Consider the following 26,979-nt stretch of genomic DNA (forward strand, 5'->3'; position numbering starts at 1 on the left):
TAGAATGGCTTCCCCCTATAGACATGTCCTTGGTAAGCTGCATATGTGTAACTGGGACCTCTCCTCATTGACAATACTAATCCACACAGCGGGAGCTACAGCTCGGCGCTGGCCGCTGCGACTCACACACTGAGATGCGGATAGTTAGTTGTCTTAGTTCTGAGAGCATTTCCATTTCTGTTGCTTTAACACTGACCACGCTGACAAGGACAGCACCCCAAATAGAGACAATGAAGAGTTTTAGTTACACGAGTTCTTGCCAGGGGTCAACTTTTTGAAGTATTATGAAGGCGGATGTTGTCCCACCTACATTAGCGACGTGAAGTCCACGGGGTGAAGAGTGGTGCCTAGACGAACAGTTCCCTGTTGGCCACGAGTGCAGTCTGACTTTCTCTTCTCTTGGCTTGCTTTCTGCACTGTCTCACTCTCCAACACACGGCGCTGGAGATGACCAGGAGGAAGCCCAGGGTCAGTACGACCAGGCCGAACACCGAGATGACTGACCCATGCGAGTTGAAGCCATAGGCGACAGCGGTGACCACCAAGCCAACGATGACGACCACCAGGCCAAAGGGAAAGGTACACCTGGAGCAGGAGAGCTCGGTTCCGCCCGTGGCCTCCATCAGTTGTGCCTGGCGACTCAGGAGCCGGGCAGTGGCGGCCGGGCATTCGGACCCCTTCTCTGGGAACCCCGGCACTACCGCTAGCCCCGGCATCTCCTTCACCGGCTCCGCTATCATCTTGCTCCTTGCGATCTCCGTTCCTTTCTCCCTTCACTCGGCCATAACATCCAGTTGGCAACGCTCGGGACCTAGGGTCAACACACAGTTGATAGTTGAGAACAAGGCACCAAGTAACAGCCTGAAGAAGGGTCTCCACCCGAAACGCCACCATTCCTTCTGCCTGTCCCACTGAGTTACTCCAGCATATTGTGTCTACTGAAGCGCCAAGTATCTCCGACTATCTTTGATGGGACTTTACCTTTCACTAAACCCTTATCATGTATGTGTACACTGTGAATGGGTCGATTGTAATCACATATTGTCTTTAGCTGACTGGTTAGCACACAACAGAAGCTTTTCACTCACTGGACCTCGATACACGGGACCATAAACTAAACTGACCATATTACATAACACGGTCGGCTGGAGAGACACAAGACGAACCCGGGCACTCTGCCACACCGGCACCGTTAACTCGAGTGGTTCACGATTACTGTCAGATTCATGGAATGGTCCAGCGTGGGCCATTCGGCCCATCGTGCCCGTGCTGCGCTCAAATTACTCCCGATCCCCGGCACATTCCCCAGAGCCTCGCACAAACCACCTCAAACATGCATTGACTGGGCGGCAGAGACCTGGGTTCGGTCCTGACCTCGGGCTCTGTCTGTGCGGAGTTTGCACGTTCTCCCCGTGACGGTGTTGCTTTCCTCGCACATCCCAAATACGCGCGGGTTTGTAAGTTAACTGACCGTGTGGAGGGAGTGGGATAACATGGAACTCGGGTGATCGACTGTCAGCATGGACTCGGTGGGCCGAAGGGTCTTGTTTCCATGCTGTAGCTCGAAACTAAATTACTTCAGACTCGCCCAACTCATCGCATCTATCCACCTTCTATCCTGAGCGCCGCTGCTTTATGGCTGCAACGGGCAGCCCCCCGATCACTCACTCACTCACTCACTCACTCACTCACTCACTCACTCACTCACTCACTCACTCACTCACCCACTCACCCACTCACCCACTCACTCACCCACCCACCCACCCACCAACTCACCCACTCACTCACTCACTCACTCACTCACTCACTCACCCACTCACTCGCTCACTCACCCGCCCACTCACCCACCCACTCACTCACTCACTCACTCACTCACTCACTCACTCACCCACTCACTCACTCACTCACTCACTCACTCACTCACTCACTCACTCACTCACTCACTCACTCACCCACCCACCCACCCACCCACTCACTCACTCACCTTCAATGCTGCTGGCAGTCGTCGCTCCGAACCAGACGTAACTCAGGTACAAGCAGCGCCGAGCAGGCAGCTGTGATCTCCGGCTGTGAGCTGCCCCCACCCCCCTCCCTCTCCCTCTCGCAGCCGCCGAGCGGGGGCAATGCTGTCCGGACGGGGTGCCTGCACACCAGTCTCTCTCTCCCTCTCTCGCTCAGTATTGATCCCACGGTCTTGACGTTCAACCTTGGCACAAGAAAGTTGCCTTTTTTAAAACCGCTACTTAAATAAAATATTCATCGTTCAGCAGAAACATCCCACCAATTGCAAAGAGCAGCTCACAATTTTAGTCCAAAACATGAAATGATTAAAAGTCGAGCTTATTACTGCTCGCCTCTGGGCAAAGGCAAGATCCCCATCTACAGATATGTGACAACAGATGGGAGGGTCGAGTAGAGTCGAGTCTGGATGTTGCCGCCCATTCCGTTAGCGCTTTGAGTGGGACTGAGCGTGGGAGGGGGGGAGGGTCAGACAGGCTCGGTCTGTCACCACTGCCATCTCGCACTAGTACCAACAACCTCGTCTCCATTCATTCACACTCACTCAGTCACTGACACTTTCTTCATTAGTTCAGGTGTCAGGGGTTATGGGGGAAAGGCAGGAGAATGGGGTTATGGGGGGAAGAGATAGATCAGCAATGATTGAATGGCAGAGTGAACTTGATGGGCCGAGTGGCCTAATTATACTTCTATCGCTTATGACATTATGACCTTATGTGGAATTCTGTGGAATTCTCTGCCTCAGAGGGCGGTGGAGGCCGGTTCTCTGGATGCTTTCAAGAGAGAGCTAGATAGGTGCTCTTAAAGATAGCGGAGTCAGGGGATATGGGGAGAAGGCAGGAACGGGGTACTGATTGGGGATGATCAGCCATGATCACATTGAATGGCGGTGCTGGCTCGAAGGGCCGAATGGCCTACTCCTGCACCTATTGTCTATTGTGTTATAACAGGAGCCTCCTGGTACATTCTCCAGGCCACCCTGGGTCTGCCATCGGTGACGAGGGAACTAACTCAAGGTATAAACTTAATTTCCCTACTTCTCACTAATCCATGAGAGGAAGACATGTCCGTTTAATTTATTGTCACGTGACAATACATGATTACAATCGAGCCATTCACAGTGTACAGATACATGCCAAAGATAGTCCGAGGGTCACCAGTGAGGTAGATAGTAGTTCAGGACTGCTCTCTCGTTGTGGTAGGATGGTTCAGTTGCCTAATAACAGCTGGGAATTAACTGTCCCTGAATCTGGAGGTGTGCGTTTTCACACTTCTATACATTTTGCCTGATGGGAGCGGGGAGAAGATGGCGTGTCCAGGGTGTCTCATCCTTGATGATGCTGCTGGCCTTGCCGAGGCAGCGTGAGGTGCAGATGGAGTCAATGGAAGGAAGATGAAGGGTCTCGACCTGAAACGTCGCCCGTTCCTTCTCTCCAGAGATGCTGCCTGTCCCGCTGAGTTACTCCAGCTTTTTGTGTCTATCTTCAATGGAAGGAAGGTTGGTTTCATAAGGCCAGGGTGACCATTACTACCAGGCCAGGGATCGACCCTGGTTCAATAAAGCTGAAGGGAATGCTAAAAAACCAACTGTTAAACACTCAGCAGGCCAGACAGTGGTAAATGGACAATGGATGTTTCAAGTTGAGGCCCTCTGGGAAGTCATGAAATGTTGAAAAGTGCGACTTCAAGTGAAGAAGCTTTAAACACTGAGGACAATGTTAGACTGACAGACACCCAGTCTACCTCGCTGAATGTTCATTCTGCATGTACCTACCATGCAGCATGTCGTTCCATCTACATTGTGGTCACCCCTTAAACTGCTACTTTCATCTCCAGGAAGGACAAGGGCAAGAGTGCAGATAAACAGCACGTCCCGCAGCAATGCCTCCAAATCATGCACCACTTGCACTTGGAATTATATTGTCCTTCCTTCATCTTTGCTGGGTCTACAATCCTGGAACAGTCTCCTCAACAACGTGGTGGTACTGCCTTCATCAGAAGGACTGCAGCCATTCAGAAAATGGCTCCTCGTCACCTTCCAAGTAGCATTGCTGCAAGAGCAATAAATGCAGACAATAAATGGTGCCTAGATTACAGTACACGGACTCAGTCACTCCATCAATCATATCCACACTCACACATACAGGCTCACATACACTCAGTGTCATTCCAGGCTCACACTCACTCACACACACATACTCAACCCCCCCACAATTTCAAACAAAAACTCTCTCACACACTATCTCTCACCCCGTCTCATTTCCATAGTCAAACACACTATCTCACACACATTAAGTCTTCACTCAGTCATTTTCACAAACAGTTTAACATACAAAGTTACACAAAATTGCGGGGGAAACTCAGCGGGTGCAGCAGCATCTATGGAGCGAAGGAAATAGGCGACGTTTCGGGCCGAAACCCTTCTTCAGACGGTAACATACAAAGTTTGTACTTTGTAGTTTTGCAGGGCAAGTCTTATACATGGAGGGTGATGAATGCGCTGTGTTTGAGGCAGACAGGATCGTGGATAATCTCTTTGACTTCCTCCTTGTATCGGGATCCATTTGCCGACAGTGGCTTCTGGCTTCACCTATCACCTAGCGGCCACTATCCCAACCCCGCTTGTACTTCTGTATCTGGCAATCATTCTCTTCCCACTCAGTAATGATTCAGTCTCAACAACGCTGACTGACATCTTTTGTCTCCTCAGATGTTTCATGACCCAGAGTTCTTTCGGTGTTTTGATTTTTTCCCATTTTGGATCTCTTGGTTCCTCCCTGCTAGGTCACTATACATTTTAAGTGTGCTGAGGGCATCTAGCGTCACCATGCTGTGAATTCCAGCATGCTGACTGTCGCTAGATCTCTTCCCATTATGATCTCTCTGTTAGTAGAAATTGAGCCCTCCTTTCAACCTATCCAGGCCCCTCACAATTATATATACTGACAACGTTGCCTCTCAGCTTCAGAGAAAACAACTGCAACTGAGCCAAGCTATCAACATAAGTAATCTTCTCCAGTCGAGCCACATGTTCTTGACTCTGGGGTTATGCTGTGAAACCCACTGACACATTTGCTAATGTATTGCAGCTTGTCAAAGGGTTGCATACGCCCTTTACAAACTGCAATCCTTGTAAGTTTGGAGGAACACGGCTGTTGTGTTTGCTGCGAGGCTTTAACTCTTTGCTCCACAGTCAATGTGCTGGTCCTTGGAAATCTACATCTGTGGACGCTGAGCATGGGAGAGAGGTGGGATTCACTCTCCGACACTCGTGTGGAGCCAGGTGGGATTCGCGCTCCAACACCCTCTGTCACTCATCTGGAAATTTCACAAATAGAGGTGATTGAAGTGGCCGGGAGAATGGGTTAAATCACAGAACTGAGATCACACTCGCTTTCTCTAGTCATCACTCACTCAGAGACATAAAAACACAGGCAGAAATACAAGCTATTTCTTGTAGCTCACAAGAGATTTGTACACTATGAAAAGATAATTGGTTTTGGTATATTATCGTGAAGAGATTGGAGCCATACCCACAGCTTATGAGAGGTCCCTTCAAGAGTCTGATAACAGTGGGGGGGAAGCTGTTCTTGAATAGGGTGAATGTGCTTTCCCCATTCTGTACCTTGTACCCGATGGGAGAGTGGAGAAGTGGATTTGACTGGAGTGTAAATGATCTGTCATTATGTTGGCTGGGGCAGCATTATTGCCTCTTGTATTCTGCTCAGGCAGTCTCTCAGGATTGAGACGAGTTGCTCCCCAATCTAGTTCAGCGTATCCTGAGGTGAAGCCAATGCAGGAGCCACTAACTTCCACACATGGAGGAAGATGTGTTTGAAGGGGCATGTGGGCGTATAGCTGTGAGGCCGTGCCCTTCTGTTGCCCACTGCTTCCCAATGCACGGAGTCATGGTTCTCAGTGCTGTCTGTGGTTAACAGGGACATTGTGCATATCAGAACCTAGACTCCATGCATTGGAAAACTGGGCAACAGAAGGGCCTCACAACTATCTGCACACATGCCCCTTCAAACACCTCTTGCTTCATGTGTGGAAGTTAATGGCTCCTGCATTGGCTTCATCACCCACCTCGGAATGCATAGATCTAGAGTAGGGAGTATCTCATCTCATCACTGAGAGACTGCCTGAGGCAACAAAGAATAATTTACTCAATGTCGCTCATGTGAGTTTTCCCTTGGATGCTTGGCAACAGAACACATTACGGCCTTGATACAAAGACAGAGGAAAGACTCCCTTTGATAACAAGGCATCATGCGTGGGATCAGGGAACTGTTGCAGAATTAAGAAACATTTTACAAGCTGATATCATTATCACCACAAAGAAGGAACATTGTAATTTTTGGAAATCAATCATTTCAGTCTGCGGAGATCTTCAGGCAGTATCCTTGGTCTTACTATCTATTGTTTGGGATGATTGAGTTGGGAACTGTAGAATATTAAACTTGAATTCCACCATGGTAATCAAAAGTTTAAAAATAATAGTTAAAACACAATATGTTGTAAAAGCTCATCTGGTCCAAAATGTCTTTTTAAGTCAAGTTGTGGAAGGGAATCGGCCATTCCTGCCCAGCTGGTCTGCATGATGTCCTAGACATGGCACTGTGATTTACTGTGAACTGCCTGCCACGGCCCTCAGCTCAGTGACTATTAGGACAGGACATTTTTAGTTAGGCTTTGCACGATTGAATCAAAGTTAACCTGCAAGGAATGAGTGTTCCATCTTGGCCTATCCAAGCCAACCCAGACTGAGGAATAGTTGCCGTACCAAGATGCGATGCATCTGGATTGGATGTTTTCCTTGAGGCGTCTGTAGAAAATTGTCTGTGACAATTATTGCACATGTGTCGGATTTTGTTCATCTTTTGAGGGAGTAATGGCGTTGGTATTTTTCTTGGCCGAGGCATTGCTGTGGTTAGACAAGGTCAAACTAATGGTGATGTTTGTTACTTGGAACTTGAATCACTCAACCATCTCCACATCAACACCTTTGATGCACACTGCAGACTGTACTCTATCCCACTTCCTGAAGTCTATCACCAGCTCCTTGTATTTGCTGACATTGGAGAAGTTGTTATCTCGACACCATTTTACTAAGCTCTTTATTTCCTTCCTGTACTCCATTTTGTCATTATTTCAGATCCAGTCTATACGGCGGTGTCAACTGCAAACATACACATGGACTTGGAGAATTTGGCCGCAGTCGTGTTAATGAATGATGTTGCTTATATATCTATATCTAAAACAATCAATTCATACCACATGTATGCATAATTATACATAATTCATGCAGATCAAGGTGGATTATTTCATGTTTACATTGCAAACTACAGAACTTCCCCAGGCTACGGAAGTGAACTGTTCATAACCGGGACAGGTCGCTGGTTGGAAATGTGACCATCAGCCGAGTTTTGGGCAGCAGACGATGTCGGCAGCCCAGCAGCAGCTGGCAAATCCATCCTGCTGGTCTCCCTAATGCTACATCGTATGTACGGGGCGTTTCATAACCCTGTAATGTTAAATTTGCACATCGGGAGTTGTTTTGCTAACATGTTTGCAAGTGAATCTGTTACTCTGTGAATAAGGAAAGTTGTTCTTATTTGTATCCACCCTTTCCATAATCAGCGTCATTCAGGAAGTGAAGAAATAGAAACAGGAATGGGCCATTTGGTTTGTTGGAACTATTCTTTCATTCAACAAGGTCATGGCTAATCTTTTACCTCCACCCCACCTCCTGCATTAAGCCCGTGACACTCGATTATCTTAATATCCAAAAATCTGTCATAGAAACATAGAAAAATAGGTGCAGGCGTAGGCCATTCGACCCTTCAAGCCAGCACCGTCATTCAATGTGATCATGGCTGATCATCTAAAACCAGTACCCCGTTCCTTCTTTCTCCCCATATCCCTTGATTTCTTTAGCCCCAAGAGCTAAATCTAACTCTCTCTTGTAAACATTCAGTGAGGTGCCTTCTGTGCCAGAGGATTCCACAGATTCACAACTCTCAGGTTGAAAAGGTTTTTCCTCATCTCATTTCTAAACGGACTGCCCCTTATTCCTAAACTGTGACCCCTGGTTCTGGACTCCCCCAACGTCAGGAACATGTTTCTGCATCCATCCTGTCCAACCCTTTAAGAATTTTATGTTTCTATGAGATCTCCTCTCATCCTAAATTCCAGTGAATACAAGCCCAGTCGGCCCATTCTTTCATCATATGACAGTCCCACCATCCCGGGAATTAACCTGGTGAACCTACGCCGCACTCCCTCAATAGCAAATTAGGAGACCAAAATTGCACACACTACTCCAGATGTGGTCTCACCAGGGCCCTGTACAACTGCAGTAGGACCTCTTTGCTCCTAAACTCAAATCCTCTCACAATGAAGGCCAACATGCCATCAGATTTCTTCACTGTCTGCTGTACCTGCGTGTTTACTTTCGGTGACTGATGGACAAGCGCATCTAGGTCTCGTTGCACCTCCCCATTTCCTAACCTGACACCATTCAGATAATGTGTAAGAAGGAAGTGCAGCTACTGGTTTAAACCGAAGATAGACACAAAAAGCTGGAGTAACTCAGTGGGACAGGCAGTATCTTTGGAGAGAAGGAATGGGTGACGTTTCGAGTCGAGACCCTCAACCCGAAATGTCACCCATTCCTTCTCAGAGATGCTGCCTGTCCCGCTGAGTTATTCAGCTTTTTGTGTCTATCTACCATTCAGATAATAATCTGCCTTCCTGTTTTTGCCACCAAAGTGGTTAACCGCACATTTATCCACATTATACTGCTTCTGCCATGCATCTGCCCACCCACCCTACCTATCCAAGTCACCCTGCATTCTCATAGCATCCTTCTCGCAACTCACACTGCCACCCAGCTTTGTGTCATCCACAAACTTGGAGATGTCACATTTAATTCCTTTACCTATATCGTTAATATACATTGTAAATAACTGGGGTCCCAGCACCGAGCCTTGCGGCACCCCACTAGTCACTGCCTGCCATTCTGAAAAGGACCCGTTAATTCCTACTCTTTGCTTCCTGTCTGCCAACCAGTTCTCTATCCATGTCAATACCCTACCCCCAATACCATGTGCTCTAATTTTGCACACTAATCTCTTGTGTGGGACCTTGTCAAAGGCTTTTTGAAAGTCCAGATACACCACATCCACTGGCTCTCCCTTATCCATTCTACTTGTTACATCCTCAAAAAATTCCAGAAGATTAGTGTTTTATAATTGACTCAAGCATCTTCCCCATTACCGATGTAAGGCTAACTGGTCTATAATTCCCAGTTTTCTCTCTCTCTCCTTTCTTAAAAAGTGGAGTTACATTGGCTAACCTTAAAAAATTCAGTTTTGAATATACTCAATGTTTAAACATAAATGCAGTGTGAGGCTGGGTAGCATTGCTATTTAATGAGCCCCTGACATGCTTGTACATAAGTCATTGAGGAACCTGCAGGTGCAATGTGACTACAACAGCAGAAATATATATATATTAAATGTGTAAGAAAGAACTGCAGATGCTGGTTTAAATCAAAGGTAGACACAAAATGCTGGAGTAACTCAGTGGGTGAGGCAGCATCTCTGGAGAGAAGGAATGGGTGATGTTTCGGGTCAAGACCCTTGGATTTTTTAAGGGTAGCCAATTATAGGCCAGTTAGCCTTACATCAGTAGTAGGGAATAATTGCTTGTCAATTATTAAAGATGTTATAGCAGCACATTTGGAAAGCAGTGACAGGATGGATTTATGAAGGGGAAATTATACTTGACTAATCTTCTGGAATTTTTTGAGGATGTAACAAGTTGAATGGATAAGGGAGAGCCAGTGGATGTGGTGTGGACCCGTGGACTCAACCCGAAACGTCACCCATTCCTTCTCTCCAGAGATGCTGCCTCACCCGCTGAGTTACACCAGCATTTTGTGTCTATCTGTGATATATATTACGCTGAGCTACATGAGGATGCAGGAGTAAGGAAGTCTTATTGCAGTTATGTGGGGCCTTGGTGAGTGCTTTGGACTATTGTAAGAAAGCATGTGTTTACCATGGAGAGGGTGCAACGAAACCTTACACAGATGGCAGGGCTGCACTGGTTGGTGTGACTGGGAGAATATTCTCCAGAGTGTATGAGAATGAGAGATGTCATTGAAACATTCAGAATTCCCCAAGTGCTTGTCGGGCAGGATGTAGGGAGGATGTTTCCCTTGGATGACCAATCTAGGCCCAGGAGCAAAGTAAGGGCTTGTAATTGGGAGAATTGTCTTCAGCCATTGTGATCCTTTGGAATTTGGGTCAAGGGAAGAGCGGTCACGTCGTGGCCCTGTTTCCGCCACCACGCACAAGAAGCGACAAGACAGTAAGCATGCAGGTACAGCAGGCAGTGAAGAAAGCGAATGGCATGTTAGTCTTCATAACAAGAGGAGTTGAGTATAGGAGCAAAGAGGTCATTCTGCAGTTGTACAGAGCCCTAGTGAGACCACACTTGGAGTATTGTGTGCAGTTTTGGTCCCCTAATTTGAGGAAGGACATTCTTGCTATTGAGGGAGTGCAGCCTAGGTTTACAAGGTTAATTCCCGGGATGGTGGGACTGTCATATGCTGAGAGAATGGAGCAGCTGGGCTTGTACACTCTGGAGTTTAGAAGGATGAGAGGGAATTTATTGAAACATATTAGATTGTTAAGGGTTTGGACACGCTAGAGGCAGGAAACATGTTCCCGATGTTGGGGGAGTCCAGAACCAGGGGCCACAGTTTAAGAATAAGGGGTAAGCCATTTAGAACGGAGACGAGGAAACACTTTTTCTCACAAAGAGTTGTGAGTCTGTGGAATTCTCTGCCTCAGGTTCTCTGGATGCTTTCAAAAGAGAGCTGGATAGGGCTCTTAAAGATAGCGGAGTCAGGGGATATGGGGAGAAGGCAGGAACGGGGTACTGATTGGGGATGATCAGCCATGATCACATTGAATGGCGGTGCTGGCTCGAAGGGCCGAATGGCCTACTCCTGCGCCTATTGTCTATTGACAGACACCATTGTATGCAGATGCCAGACGTGTGTTCAGCTATGGCTGAACAACTTCTAAACTTGTGTGTGGGCTCGATAAGCAGAAGAAATCCTTTGGACTTCTCTGGCCTGTAATATGTGCAGTTACAGTCAAATCCCACGACAGGGATTTAAACTGATATGAGGATTAGTGGGAGGTGAGAATATTATTCCATGCAGAGGGCGTTGATGTGACTGTGGACTTCACATTTCACTCAGGCAGTTTACAACCCAACGGTATAAATATTGACTTCTCTAACTCCAAGTGACCCTTGCTTTCTCTCCCCCACCCTAGTTCTCCGACTAGTTTAACTGGCCTTCTGATTCATATTATTGTCACCTTTCCCTCGGCTACCAATGACCAATTCCGCATGGATTATCCTTGACCATTGGCCCTTTGACCTGTATTTTGGACACTTCCTTATCTCTGTCTCTCTCCCCTGTCTCTCAGTCTGAAGAAGGGTCTCGGCCCGAAACGTCACCCACTCCTTCTCTCCACAGACGCTGCCTGTCCCGCTGAGTTACTCCTGCACTTTGTGTTTATCGTTTGTGTAAAGCAGCACCTGCAGTTCCTTCCTGCACCCTGTGCCCGCCTCCACTGCGGGCCGGGACTGACCGCACACACCGACATGGCTCAGGGCTGCGTGGAGCCCGTCTGGCGGGAGCTGGACGAGCCGGAGCTGGGCGGAGGCTGGGAACTCTTCCTGGACATCGCTGGCATTCACATTCACCGCCTCTACCGCGAGGTAGGGCCGGGCCGGGCCGGGCCGGACAGAGACGGCGGGACCACGGGCCGGGCTCCGGGCGGGGGGAGCGGGCCAGGGGGGTGGGAGAGAGGGGGAGGACGGGGGGGGGTGGGGGGGGGGGAGAGGGGCAGAAAGAGAAAGAGAAAGAAAGAAAGTGAGAGGGAGGGGGAGGGGAGAGGAAGAGAGGAAGGAAGAGAGAGAGACAGAGAGCGACAAGGGGGGGGGGGTGGGGAACAAAGTGGACTATAACTCCCATGTGGGGCCGCATTCACGTTGCTTATTTACTGAAATAAATAACAACCCCCCCCCCCCCCCCCCCCCCCTCCTCTGTGCAGGAAGGAACTGCAGATGCTGGTTGAAACCAAAATAGACACAAAGTGCTGGAGTAACTCAGTGGGACAGGCAGCATCGCCTTGAGCTTCCTTGCCTTGATAGTAAAACTTTGAGGATGGGACAAAAATGTAAAGGCTTTAGGCGAGAGGAGGTCTGGGATATTTCTGGTTCCGTCATGGTGCAGAGAGTTTTGGGAGTAACCATAAGGTCATAAATAATGGGAGTAGAATTAGGCCATTCGGCCCATCAAGTATACTATGCCTTTCAATCATGGCTGATCTATCTCCATTCTCCTGCCTTCTCTCCAAATCTGACAACCGTACTAATCAAGAATCTATCTCTGCCTTAAATATATCCACTGACTTGGCCTCCACAGCCGTCTGTGGCAAAGGATTGCACAGATTCACCACCCAGGGGTGCCAGTGAGGGGGAAACAGGAAATAGTGGGGAACAACATACAGCAGGGACTGGAATCTGGAGCTAAGCACAAAGTGCTGGAGGAACTCAGTGGGTCAGGCAGCATCTGTGGAGGGAAATGGACATCTGACGTTTAGGGTGGGGACCTTTCTTCAGACTGATACAATTTCCCCCCTGCCTTAATGTAAGTCTACTGCATTACAGACAGGGTTGCCAGACAATGGTCCAGAGACAGTAACCTGTGTTGTGTTCACAATCTCATTGGGAAACCAAGGAGAAGCCAGTATGGATATGGCGCACTGCGTTCTGCATCTGTCCCAGCTGCACTCAACACATCCTATCCATTTCTGCAGTTTAACTAGAAAAATGTGGAATTTTGAAGAGTTCACTGTTTTGCCCTGGTGATAGGAATAAAAATAAAAATGTGGAGGTATTACGTGTAGAGGCATTGACTTTGACAATCCAGGGGCAGAGATACACTAATTCATCTTGTCTGGTAAAAGAGGGAAGATATTGGTGGCATCAGTTGAAACAGCAAGAGTCAAGAGTATCCCAGATAGAACAATGAAATACAGCACAACTGAATCTGTAAACAAAGAACATTGTAAACAATATAATAAATGAGAAAAAAGTGTAGTGTGTATCTACACATACATACACACACACACACACACCGACACACACACACACACACACACACACACACACACACACACGTATATACACACACACACACATATACGCCCCACACACATACATATTCAAGATCCAAGAGAGTTTAGGACAATGAATTTCTTGCTTTGCTTCAGCACAGAAAAAAAAGTAAATACAGAACAGAACAGATCAGTGTGGCCATATACCAATGAATATATATATATACACACACATAAATAAACAGATAATGTGCAATGGGCTATTAATGATCAGAGTTTTGTTTGAGTTGAGTTTAATAGCCTGATGGCTGTGGGGAAGTAGCTGTTCCTGAACTTGGATGTTGCAGATTTCAGGCTCCTGTACCTTCAACCTGAAGGTAGCGGGGAGATGAGTGCGTGGCCAGGATGGTGTGGGTCCTTGATGACGCTGGCAGCCTTTTTGAGGCAGCGACTGCGATAGATCCCCTCGATGGTAGGGAGGTCGGAGCCGATGATGGACTGGGCAGTGTTTACTACTTTTTACAGTCTTTCCCGCTCCTTTGCGCTCAAGTTGCCGAACCAAGCCACGATGCAACCAGTCAGCATGCTCTCTACTGTGCACCTGTAGAAGTTCGAGAGTCCTCCTTGACATACCGACTCTCCGTAATCTTCTCAGGAAGTAGAGGTGCTGATTTGCTTCCTTTATCATTTCATCAGTGTTCACGGACCAGGAGAGATCTTTGGAAATATGCACGCCCAGGAATTTGAACCCTTTCCACCATCGACCCGTTGATATAAATGGGGCTGTGGGTCCCTATCCTACCTCTTCCAAAGTCCACAATCAGTTCCTTGGTTTTGAGAGTCAGGTTATTGTGCTGGCACCATTTGGGCAATCGGTCGATCTCACTTCTATACTCTGACTCATCTCCATCAGTGATACGTCCCACAACAGTGGTGTCGTCGGCAAACTTGATGATGGAGTTCGCACTGTGACTGGCTACGCAGTCATGAGTATAGAGTGAGTACAGCAGGGGGCTGAGCACGCAGCCTTGAGGTGCTCCCGTGCTGAGTCTTGAGGCTCCTGTACCTTCAACCTGAAGGCAGCGGAGAGATGAGTGTGTGGCCAGGATGGTGTGGGTCCTTGATTATGCTGGCAGCCTTTTTGAGGCAGCGACTGCGATAAATCCCCTCGATGGTAGGGAGGTCAGAGCCGATGATGGACTGGGCAGTGCTTACAACTTTTTGCAGTCTTTTCCACTCCTGGGCGCTCAAGTTGCCGAACCAAGCCACGATGCAACCGGTCAGCATGCTCTCTACTGTGCACCTGTAGAAGTTCGAGAGAGTCCTCCTTGACAATCCGACTCTCCGTAATCTTCTCAGGAAGTAGAGGCGCTGATTTGCTTCCTTTATCATTTCATCAGTGTTCACGGACCAGGAAAGATCTTCAGAGATGTGCACGCCCAGGAATTTGAAGCTCTTGACCCTCTCCATCATCGACCCGTTGATATAAACGGGATTGTGGGTCCCTATCCTACCCCTTCCAAAGTCCACAATCAGTTCCTTGGTTTTGCTGGTGTTGAGAGCCAGGTTATTGTGCTGGCACCATTTGGTCAGTCGGTCGATCTCACTTCTATACTCTGACTCATCCCCATCAGTGATACGTCCCACAACAGTGGTGTTGTCAGCAAACCTGATGATGGAGTTTGCCCTATGACCGGCTACGCAGTCATGAGTACAGCAGGGGGCTAAGCACGCAGCCTTGAGGTGCTCCCGTGCTGATTGTTATCGAGGCTGACACATTTCCACCAATACGAACAGACTGTGGTCTGTGGATGAGGAAGTCGAGGATCCAATTGCAGAGGGATGCGCAGAGACCCAGTTCTGAGAGCTTGGTAATCAGCTTGGAGGGGATGATTGTGTTAAATGCCGAGCTGTAGTCAATGAATAACAGCCTGACATATGAGTTTTTGTTGTCCAAGTGGTCCAGAGCAGAGTGGAGAGCCAGCGAGATCGCATTCACCCTTGATCTGTTGTGGCGGTAAGCGAACTGCACACACACACACACACACACACATATATATATATATATATATACACACCACACATATATACACCACGCCCACGCGTACACATAAAAAACAAACAATAAAGGTGCAAAAAGACAAACCCAATGCCCCCAAGTCCATGTAGTCCAGAGCTTATTGGAGGTTGTAGTGTGTAATAAATAGCCTGATGGTTGCAGGGAAGAAGCGGTTCCTGAACCTGGACGTTACAGTGAAGGTGTTAGTCTTGGTGAGGATGTACCCTGTAGATAGAAGAAAAGCTCAGCCCATCAAACAAGACGAGCTCCGATGCAGGTCAGGGGGAGGTTTTTTGACAGTGAATAATTTCCGCTCCTGCTGCCTGTGTGAGGATTGTGAAACTGCAAGAGGAGAACGCTAAATTGGCATTGTACAAAACTGGAGCAATTAACTGTGGCCCAGGATATCTCGTGTTCTGAATGGCACTTTAGGGTCAGGTTTAAGGTGATATTGACTGATTTCAGGTTATTTAACAGCCATTTCATTCTCATTTCCGTGGTGCCAGTTCCAGCGGCTGGCATGCATTAGTTTCAGGATTCAGCGCGTTCTTGGCGTGGCCGCTAATCCATTATCATGTATCTGTCCACTGCAAATGGCTCGATTGTAATCGCCTATTGACTTTCTGCTGACTGGACAGCACGCAACAAAAGCTTTTCACTGCACCTCGGCACACGTGACAACTAACTAAAGCCTTTTTCCAACCATTTGTTTCTGTATTTTGCAGGAATCATGCCTTTATGAATATAAGATCTGTGGAACCTTTTCAGATTTTGGGCCAGAGTTGTTTGTGGAGGTGTACATGGACCTGGAGTACAGGAAGCAATGGGATAATTATGTGAAAGGTTGGTGGTTACTGATGTCTGTTGTGTATATTTCTGTGGCAGCTTGGTGTACTTACTTGGAGAAGTTGCTGCCGAATACTTTCTTAACAACTTATTTTTGAAACATTTGTCGTCGATATAGACCTGAAAGCAGCCACATTTCTTCAAACTGCAGGCTCCTCAGCCATTGACGAGTAATGTCAGAGTTCAGCACCTAATTGCTACAGCATTAATCTCTGTTGGACATTGCACGGAGGAAAACATTGCTTTGGGACGTCATGCTTGCAAGAACCAATATAATTCCTCAAACATTCATGTCTAGGTTGCCAGGAGAAACCAAGCACAAACATGCCTGGGTGCTTGCTGTTTGAAGAGCCGTCCTCAAGACGAGCATCCATGCCTTGATAGTAAAATAATGGGAATGGGATAGAAAAGAAAAGGCTTTGGACGAGAAGATGTGGGATATTATTCTGGTTCAGTTGTGTAGAGTTTGGGGTACATCTAATAATGAGAGTTTCAGGACTAATGTATATGCCAGTGAGAGGGGAACAGAAGACGGGGGGACAAAATACAGCAGGGGGCTGGAATCAGGAGCAAAGCACAAAGTGCTGGAGGAACTCAGTGGGTCAGGCAGCATCTGTGGAGGGAAATAGACATCTGCCGTTTAGGGTGGGGACCTTCCTTCAGACTGATACAATATTTTGAGCAAGTGAGAGGAATGGGAGAGTTGTGGGTGGACTGTGTGGGGGGGGAGTGGAGGGTGTAAAGCTAATAAAGAACACTCCAAGTAACGGTCCAACAGGTTTGTCAGCATACAATAGAGTACTAGAGTACTACTACCACTGTGACTACATCCCAATTAATGGACTAGTGGCTGAAAATGTTAGTAATATATGGTTACTGCAAGTAAGACCCGGACTGGATTATAGATCCGAGTGGTGTATCACATATATGTGTTAGTATTTGGTAGAGCATATCTACGGAGGGGAGGGGAGGGGCGCAGGTTGCTATATGCTGTTGGGAGGATTGGCAAGAGGTGTGCAGGTGGACGATGCAGCCTGCACCCATCTGCAAGTTGCACATTATGACAATAGACAATAGGTGCAGGAGGAGGCCATTCGGCCCTTCGAGCCAGCACCGCCATTCAATGTGATTATGGCTGATCATCCCCGTTCCTGCCTCCTCCCCATATCCCCTGACTCCGCTATCTTTAAGAGCCCTATCTAGCTCTCTCTTGAAAGTATCCAGAGAACCGGCCTCCGCCACCCTCTGAGACAGAGAATTCCACAGACTCACCACTCTCAGTGTGAAAACGTTTTTCCTCATCTCCATTCTAAATGGCTTACCCCTTATTCTTAAACTGTGACCCCTGGTTCTGGACTCTCCCAACATCTCCCTTCAGTGCCACTCTGGTGTCAGAACAACAGCCTCCTCTTGAGTGTCAAAAAAACTAAGGAGATGATTGTGGACTTTAGAAGGGCTCACCATCTGAGGACGTACACACCACTGGAGATAAATGGGGCTACTGTGGATGGGGTGAGCAGCTTTAAATACCTGAGCGTCCACATTACAGAGGATCTGACATGGACAACACACACTGCCGCACTGGTGAGTAAGGCAAGGCAGCGCCTTTACCACCTCAGGCAGCTGAGGAAATTCAGAGTCTCTCTGAGGATCCTTCAGTGCTTCTACTCTGGGGCTGTGGAAAGCATCTTGTCCCGCAACATCTCAATCTGGTTTGGGAACAGCTCTGCCCAGGACAGGAAGGCTCTGCAGAGAGTAGTGCGTTCGGCCGAACACACTATGGGAACTACACTCACCCCCCTGCAGGACCTATACACCAGGAGGTGCAGATCCAGAGCCAGCAACATTATGGGGGACCCCTACCACCCCAGCAACGGACTGTTCCAGCTGCAACGGTCAGGCAAGCACCTCTGCTGTCATGCTGTGAAAACAGAGAGGATGAGAAGGAGTTTCTTCCCACAGGCCAATAGGAACGTAAACTCCTACCTCACCAGGGACTAACTTACTGTGCCAGTTACTGTTGTGTGGTGTCTTTATAAAATTGCTCTTTTTTTCTCACAAATATGTAATTACTGATTCTGTTCCGTTTTGTTTTGTAGTTTGTTTGTTTTTTTGCACAATCCGCGAGCATTGCCACTTTTCATTTCACTGCACATCTCGTATGCGAATGTGACAAATAAACTTGACTAGACTTGACTTGACTTGCGAAGAATGTTTCCTGCCTCTAGCGTGTCGAAACACTGAATAATCTTATTTGTTTCAATAAGATCCCTGCTCATCCTTCTAAATTCCAGTGTATACAAGCCCAGCCGCTCCATTCCATCAACATATGACAGTCCCGCCATCCCGGTAATTAACCTTGTGAATCTACGCTGCACTCCCTCAATAGCCAGAATGTCCTTCCTCAAATTAGGGGAACAAAACTGCACACAATACTCCAGGTGTGGTCTCACTAGGGCACTGTACAACTGCAGGAGGACCTCTTTGCTCCTATACTCAACTCTTCTTGTTATGAAGTCCAACATGCCTTTCACTTTCTTCACTGCCTGCTGTACCTGCATGCTTACTTTAATTGACTGATGAACAAGGACCCCCCAGATCCCGTTGTACTTCCCCTTTTCCCAACTTGACACTATTCAGATAATAATCTGCCTTCCTGTTTTTGCTACCAAAGTGAATAACCTCACATTTATCCACATTAAACTTCATCTGCCATGCGTCTGCCCACTCACCCAACCTGTCCATGTCACCCTGCATCCTCATAGCATCCTCTTCACAGTTCACACTGCCACCTAGCTTTGTGTCATCTGCAAATTTGCTAATGTTACTTTTAATCCCTTCATCTAAATCATTAATGTATATTGTAAATAGCTGCGGTCCCAGCACCGAGCCTTGCGGTACCCCACTAGTCACTGCCTGCCATTCTGAAAGGGGAACCGTTAATCCCTACTCTTTGTTTCCTGTCTGCCAACCACTTCTCTATCCATGTCAGCACTCTACCCCCAATACCATGTGCCCTAATTTTGCCCACTAGTCTATGTGGGACCTTATCAAATGCTTTCTGAAAGTCCAGGTACACTACATCCACTGGCTCTCCCTTGTCCATTTTCCTAGTTATATCCTCAAAGAATTCCAGAAGATTAGTCAAGCATTATTTCCCCTTTGTAAATCCATGCTGACTCGGACATATCCTGTTACTGCTATCCAAATGTGCCGCTATTTCATATTTTATAATTGACTTCAGCAACTTCCCCACCACCGATGTCAGGCTAACTGGTCTATAATTCCCTGTTTTCTCTCTCCCGCCTTTCATAAAAAGTGGGATAACATTAGCTACCCTCCAATCTACAGGAACTGATCCTGAATCTATAGAACATTGGAAAATTATCACTAATGCGTCCACGATTTCTAGAGCCACTTCCTTAAGTACCCTGGGATGCAGACCATCAGGCACTGGGGATTTATCAGCCTTCAGTCCCATCAGTCTACCCAATACCATTTCCTGCCTAATGTGGATTTCCTTCAGTTCCTCTGTCACCCCAGATCCTCTGGCAACGACTATATCAGGAGATTGTTTGTGTCCTCCTTAGTGAAGACAGATCCAAAGTACCTGTTCAACTGCCATTTCCTTGTTCCCCATAATAAATTCACCTTTTTCAGTCTTCAAGGGTCCAACTTTGGTCTTAACTATTTTTTTCCTCTTCACATTCCTAAAGAAGCTTTTACTATCCTCCTTTATATTCTTGGCTAGCTTACCCTCGTACCTCATCTTTTCTCCCCGGATTGTCTTTTTAGTTATCTTCTGTTGCCCTTTAAAGGTTACCCAACCACATTGTGTGAATGACTTAGTTTGGCAATTTAGATGGACCTTGTTTGCCCCGTTGGATTGTTGGGAATGTGTCGCATGGGAGCAGTGGCGGCGGAGACATTCCCGGCAGCAATGCTTTGATGCATTGCTTTGTTTGAACAGCTGCCCTACATCTGTGAGCTTTGCTGAACTATAGGTTAAGTAGTCTTTATACAGTCCTTTTCTTTCCACTTGCCCTGTGTGAAACTAAAGAGACCTCTGATGTGTGGTGGGGAGGGGCCAGATTGCTCGTCTTTTTTATGTGATACACAATTTATGTGTTTTAAAATAACCAGCCAGGAAACTGATGGGAAGTTCCACCCTGAGCATTCTGTGTCCAATCATTCTCTCTTTGTTAACTGTTTTTTTGCATGTTCAGTTCTCTTAATTATACGGAGTGAAGTGTTCAGATTAGTAGCCTTCATCTGGGCAGCCCACCCACCTGGCCCTTACAGCAGATGTCTGCGTAACTAGTCACCTAAGAGGCATCTTTCCTCTGTCTGGCCCACTGTTGCTGTTATACTTGTACATGCATTGTTAAATCCTCCCGTCGTGCCGAGCTCTCACCATCTCTCCACAGGAAATAAAACATGTTGGGATACAGCTTCCTCCCATACAGCGGTTTAAGAAACAAGGTTTACACCAAACATCCCACAGCAAGCAAGATAGATCACTCGACGAAAAAGACGTAGTATGGTCATGGGCAGATTCATGGGTAATTTTCGGCCCCGTTTCCGTAACCGGCTTCCGTCTCCGCACCAACGATCCCATAGCGGAGCAAAGATACTAGTGCGGAGACGGAAGGCGGTTACGGAAACATCCTCGTAAAAATAAAAGTCCTTTGATAAAAAATCTTCTCATTTTCAGAATTATAATTTATTAACACAAACTGTTCCCCCGCAACGTTAATTACACTGCGAGTCGGGTCGGGTTACTGAAATGGATGAAAAAAAGGCCCACGTTCCGCTCCGTTGCGTACTGCACGTCAGCCCATTGCATTTAGAAGGAGTGGTCTATCTTGCTCCGCTATAGGATCTTTGATTTACAGTTTGTTTAAGAAAGAACTGCAGATGCTGGAAAAATCAAAGGTAGACAAAAAGCTGGAGAAACTCAGCGGGTGAGGCAGCATCTATGGAACAAAGGAAATAGGTGACGTTTCAGGTCGAGACCCGGAAGCATCTATGGAGCGAAGAAATAGGTGACGTTTCGGGTCGAGACCCGGAAACATCTATGGAGCGAAGGAATAGGCAGCGTCACCTATTCCTTCGCTCCATAGATGCTTCCTCACCCGCTGAGTTTCTCCAGCATTTTGTCCAACAAATGTTTACAGTCGATCATTTATTGAATCTTTCACGTTGTTAAATTTTATCCAATGTCAGAAAAACTGTTTGCTGTGCACTTTCTCTTCTGTTTTAATGTTTGTTCTCTGGGCTATTTACAGTACTGGCTTCCCTCAGCATCTTTGAACAGGTAATGTTCATTTCTACCTAGCGTCATGTCTGCTTGTCACTAGAGTAGCTAATGTGTTTGTAATAATTATAAATGCTAGAGTAGGTGATATGTAATGTTGAAACTTTCTAAACAGTGACTGTGTATTGAATGCTGAGTGTTCCCAGCAGGTCCATGTTAGGGTTTGTGTTCACCACGTTACGTAATCCCAACCCAAGCCACGTGACTTTATTTCCTGGTCCTTCATGTTTCTCCAGCTTTTTGTTGATTTCATCTCCTCATATAGACGACTATTTGTCTAGAACGTTGCTCCTGAGTTCCGAATTATACGTGTACATCCACATTCTATCCCTGCCTTGCAGAAGGACCTGGAGGAGGCAAGTGAGCCTTGGGATTGTCAGTGTTGCCTCTGATGGTTTGCATAGCCTGCGGTTTGTAGAGCCGCACCCTGGAATGTGAGTCTCTTCCTGAGAACCGGAAGGACAGTGTATAAGTTAATGGACAGATACATATTCAAGGTGTAACCAGGTTCTGATGCTCAACCAGTCTAATATCAATGAATCAACATGAAGTCTTTTTGTTTACCCTGCAGAGCTGTACGAGCTGGAGCATGAGGGGCAGAAACTGATTTACTGGGAGGTGAAATACCCATTCCTCTTGTCCAACCGAGATGTATCCTTCACAGCTGGAACATGCTGCTTGTAATTATTTTCCTAATTGGCTTGTTGCCAATAAAATACTGACATTGTACAGCCTTGATCACCTCCAAAATGCTTTATGCCTCGTAACATCTAATATGTGGAGGAAGGGACCGTAGATGCTGGTTTAAACTGAAGGTAGACACAGAAAGAGTAACTCCACGCGTCAGGCAGTATCTCTGGAGAAAAGGAATAGGTGACATTTCGGGTTGCGACTCTTCTTCAGACAGAGAGTCAGGGGAAAGAAATAGAAGAGATATAGATGGTGCACAGAACAAATTGAGTGCTTCTTGCAGCTTCTGTCTTTACAGCTTCTGTCGTTTTGTTTGACCTTCAAGGAGTTACTGTGTGGGTTTGGACAGATCACCACGCTGCAAGCATCTGGCCTCCCCATAAGAGAGGCCACGAGCTGACCCTGACTTCCTATTTCAACATTCCCAATCTGGCCTGTGGCTCGGGCAGCTGTGGCTAAAAACTGTCCATCCCATCTTGGGAAAGAGAATGTTTGTTCATTAATTGTCGCTGCTTTTAGTGAGTATGATATCGGGGTGTAATGGTTATGCCAATAAATATCCACAAGCTATGGATCAGATGCTACTAGTCTAGATGGGTACTTGATGGTCAGCATAGACAGGGCGGGCCGAAGGGCCTGTAACAGTGAACGAGTGATCAAGGCAAATTCCTCGTATGTGAATACTTGCACAATAAACGTATTCATTCATTCATTCATTCATTGTCTAGGGAACAAGTTCAAATCGGTTCAGTTTAGTTTATTGTCCCGTGTACCGAGATACAGTGCAAAGCTTTAGTTGCATGCTAACCAGTCAGTAGAAAGACAATACATGACAAAACAACACAATATGTTGACAGGAGGAGAACTGAAGAAGGGTTTCGGCCCGAAACGTTACCTATCTCCTTCGCTCCATAGATGCTGCTGCACCCGCAGAGTTTCTCCAGCATTTTTGTGTACCTACAATATGTTGACAATCCACTTAAAATCTGCAGTGCATAATCATTCAGCAGTGAGATTGTTGCATATTGCCACCGGTCAGAATGAGCTGGCGAAAAGCTGCTGCATGAACTGACCAGGTCACGTGTGGCTCAGTCCTGGCCTCCGCATTGAACTGTGCGCAGTAAGCTATTTGTTTATACGTTAAATTGTTACAAAATGGGCAATAATATAAACATTGCCAGATGAAAGAGCATCAGATTTTTTTTATGCCATCCGTTTGACATATTTATCCTTGCCCATGGAACCGACATCTCACGGCTGACCAATACATGTCATTTTTATGTCGAACCGTTCTTTCCTTAACTTTCCCACAGTATGTGTATGGGCGTGAGCGTCAGGATTTAGATATCAATGGACGAAAAATTTGGGTGATTAACTCAAAATCAAAATGTGCGCCGGGATTACCAGCCAAGTCTGGTATCATCAGAGTAGAAGATTATCATCAAACCGTGGTTCTAGAGAACGATGGTAAACGAGGCACCAGAGGTACATTCCTGCATTCTTATTCTCAGTCTTGCCCATCCCCAGATCTTTCAAACATGTACTGACCACACGGGAACTTCTCATTTAGTGTTTGAATTTTACTTCGGAGTCACGTGAGTGACTACGTGAAGAGCCTGCCAGCCCGCATGCGTGTCATATCATCTAACACGTGGCGCACTGACTTGCTGGCAGGCGCGCAGCTCCTCCAGCGGTAAGTTTTCAAACCCTGCAGGTAAGTTTCAAACTTATTTTCAGGTTGTGCTTTACTCGCAGGAAGCTCTTTTACAGAGTTCCTGCTGACGGTCTGGGATCGAAATCCCGACGGGAAAACCCGGCTATGGAGACCGGGGGGAATCCCAGCTACGGGGACCGGGGGGAAACCCGGCTACGGGGACCGGGGGGAATCCCAGCTACGGGGACCGGGGGGAATCCCGGCTACGGGGACCGTGGGAAGACACGGCTATGGACCGCAGAAGTGCGGGTAGCCAGCGGCGGTAGTCACTGGCAGTGCGGTCAACGACTTCAGGCTCCGGCAGCCCCGAGAGGGTGTGCAGCCAAAACGGAGTCTGAGAGGCCTGTACTGGGACAAGTCAGGCCAGGAGGGTTCCCTCCGACATGGGTACGTCCTCGGACGATTTTTCACAGATGGAGCATGGATAGTGTCCACAGGGCGTTCATCCCACTAAGGTGATGCTTCATCCTGATATGGTTCGTGGACATTGCCAGACCAAGGGTACAAGCTTTGTAAGCATCAGTGACCTCATGTCACATAGTGCCGGCAGTGAACAACGCTATCTGGGGAGACTATGGATGGCGGGCTATCAGACGTCCAGCAGGATGCCCTGGCGTTGATGTGCAATGCACACTACGGAATGAACTGCTTTCAGAAGAACGCCATCAGACCTGTCTTAAAAATCCCAATTTTGCAGGCCAGCAATATCCAGCCGCCGAATCTTCTCCTGGGGAAAAGACCTAGCCAAACAGGTAAAAAACCTGGATGAGGAAGACCTACGATGAGCAAAAGCCTCACCGTTTCTGCGACAACACCCCTACGCCTCCATCGGCGGTAAGCGGTTCACTGAAGCTGGTGGCAGCTTGTAAGCTGATTCTCTGGCCAGAGGTCTTTCAGGCCAAGGCCCAAGCCAGGCCTCGGAAAATGTGCAATCCACGCACCCCAGCAGTCCTAACCTCCACATCAAGGACGGAAATGAAACCCGCATCAGGGGCCTTTGGGCTTACCACCGGTAACCATGGAGGTAGGTGGGTCTGGTACTTTCCGAAACATGGGGTGTGTGGACCAGTTACAAGATGGTATAGATTACACTTGTTTTTGCACGAATTACAACGGATAACTTCAGATCCGTTTATAACTGACACGATGACATCAGATCAGTTTATACTGCACGGTATACAAGGGTTCCAAATTGAATTTACCTATACAATATACACCAAGTTGGACATTTATTCATTACAAACAAAAAGGTTTGGGTATACAAGAAGATCTGGTTGAAGAAGCAACGCACCCACGACGGGCATAGCTTCACCGTTTCAACGACAACACCCTGCACTTTCATAAAAGAAAGATGGAGGATGTTGGATCACCCTTGATTAACTCACATTCACATGTGCAGTATAGACTTTTAGAATGGAAAACTTTGTTACTGTCTAACAAATTATTTCCATAGGATACTTCATGGCATGCATCGATCTCAAAGATGCATACTATTCAGTTCCCATTCACAGGGTTCACTGGAGATATTTGAAATTTAGCTGGATGGGCAACGAGAGCAGTTAAAGCGTTGCGAAATGGGTTAACTTCAGCTCCCAGGTTATTTACCAAATTACCAAGCTAGTGCTTGGGCTGTTCATAGCTCAAAAATATGGCCTATCTGGATGATATTCTAAAAATGCTGAATCTTGCTAAATTAGCTGTTTTAGCCGCAAAACTAATATTTGAGAAATTGGGGTTTATCATCCATCCAGTTAAAATTAAGTTGATACCAACTAGAGTTATAGATTGCAATTTATCTTAACTCTATTAATTGTCTGTGACTCCGCCCTGGGGCAAGAGATTAGAATTAATGTAAGCTTGTAACAATCGTGTTGTTTATTCATCAAGGGGCCAGTGTAATTGGCAATATAATGGCTGTTTTTTCAGCTGCGTAATTGGGGCCTTTGCATTATCAGAACTTACATTGTGCAAAGTCATTATCCTGTGATAGTTTACCTAACCTCATTTGGCGCTGATGTATCATCACGTAAATCAATGACAACACAGAATGGATGTTGGATCTCAAAGTATTTAATGACATTGTGGCTCGATGGAACACCAAATATCGATTTGTTTGCATCTAGTCTCAATCACCAGTTACAAAAATATCTGGCATGGCGGCCATACTCAGGGGCAGTGGCGATGGATGCATTCTCGCTACACTGGGGAGGAATGTTCTTTATGTCTTTCCTCCATTTTGCCTCATCAGTCGGTGCTTGCTTAAGATCCAGCAAGACTCCGCCTCAGGCTTTTGATCGTGCCAGACAGGCCTACACAGCCATGGGTCCACATACTGGGAATGACAACAGAACCTTTTATGGATGTTCCCAAACGCAGAAATCTGCTGTTTACCCCGTGACTGGCAAGAACCGTCCACTGCATGAGCGAATCAAATTGTCGGTTTGTAGACTATGAGAAGGCCTTTCCTGGGGTATGGACTGTCAGGTTGTACGGTGGATGTAATCACTGCGGCCTGAAGAGATAGTACCAAGAAACAGAACATCTCCTATATCAAGGAATGGGAAGTGTTCTGTTTACAATCCAATATATCATATGACACGGTACGTATAACAGATGTCTTGGAATTCCTCTCTGGGGTCGGGACCCCACGCTGTCGGGTCGCGACCTCTGATATCCAGATTTTATGAAGGGTATCTTCAACTCAAATTCCCCCAGGCCCAGGTACTCGGAGATATGGGATGTTTATGTCCTGCTGACGCTGCGTCGCCGGTGGGCTCCAACTACATCCCTGTCCTCGGTCAAAATCACTTACAAAGTGGTTATGCTCATGGCGCTGGTTTTCAGCGCAACGGGTCCAGTCGTTTGCATAAGCTGCGACTGAACACGATGGTTACATCTGCAAATAATATAACATTTTATGTTCATGACTTAGTCTTACAGAGTAGACCGGGGGCGTCAGGTCTCAAACTAGTTTCATGGCATACGCCATGGACCTTTGGTTATGTGTGTGTCACACATCTACAACAGTACATTAGGTCACCTAGAGCCTTAGAGGCTCTGAACTAGCAATGTTTGTTAGTTACAAAAAAACTCATACGTAGGTAACAGTATAGACCATCCCCAGGTG

General features: G+C 46.9%; 2 protein-coding genes across 4 annotated transcripts in view; one reads left to right on the forward strand and one right to left on the reverse strand.

Annotated features, from left to right (window-relative positions):
• On the reverse strand, positions 1 to 11,746 carry tmem100 (transmembrane protein 100). Of its 3 annotated transcripts, none has more exons than XM_033044727.1 (2): positions 1,985 to 2,407; positions 1 to 811 (listed from the first exon to the last, which is right to left on the reverse strand). In XM_033044727.1, exon 2 carries the CDS (start codon positions 738 to 740, stop codon positions 348 to 350), a length of 393 nt encoding a protein of 130 aa, XP_032900618.1. In that variant the 5' UTR covers positions 741 to 811; positions 1,985 to 2,407; the 3' UTR covers positions 1 to 347. The 3 variants fall into 3 exon arrangements, with proteins under 3 accessions (XP_032900618.1, XP_032900619.1, XP_032900620.1); XM_033044728.1 differs by lacking the exon at positions 1,985 to 2,407 and adding an exon at positions 11,641 to 11,746 and having other exon boundaries at positions 296 to 811; XM_033044729.1 differs by having other exon boundaries at positions 296 to 811; positions 2,303 to 2,388.
• The window catches only part of LOC116988161 (phosphatidylcholine transfer protein), a 20,823-nt gene continuing 5,525 nt past the window's right edge, over positions 11,682 to 26,979 (forward strand). Inside the window, exons 1-4 of the mRNA XM_033044726.1 lie at positions 11,682 to 11,823; positions 16,011 to 16,128; positions 22,020 to 22,099; positions 23,452 to 23,623. Coding sequence (XP_032900617.1) covers positions 11,707 to 11,823; positions 16,011 to 16,128; positions 22,020 to 22,099; positions 23,452 to 23,623 — 487 coding nt within the window. The 5' untranslated portion in view covers positions 11,682 to 11,706. The remainder of the gene's footprint in view (positions 11,824 to 16,010; positions 16,129 to 22,019; positions 22,100 to 23,451; positions 23,624 to 26,979) is intronic.

This window comes from Amblyraja radiata, chromosome 26 (assembly GCF_010909765.2).
Source record: "Amblyraja radiata isolate CabotCenter1 chromosome 26, sAmbRad1.1.pri, whole genome shotgun sequence".
Taxonomy (NCBI): domain Eukaryota; kingdom Metazoa; phylum Chordata; class Chondrichthyes; order Rajiformes; family Rajidae; genus Amblyraja; species Amblyraja radiata.

Coding starts and splice junctions, on each gene's coding strand:
- tmem100 (XM_033044727.1), bottom strand. CDS start 740: ATGATAGCGGAGCCGGTGAAGGAGATGCCGGGGCTAGCGGTAGTGCCG.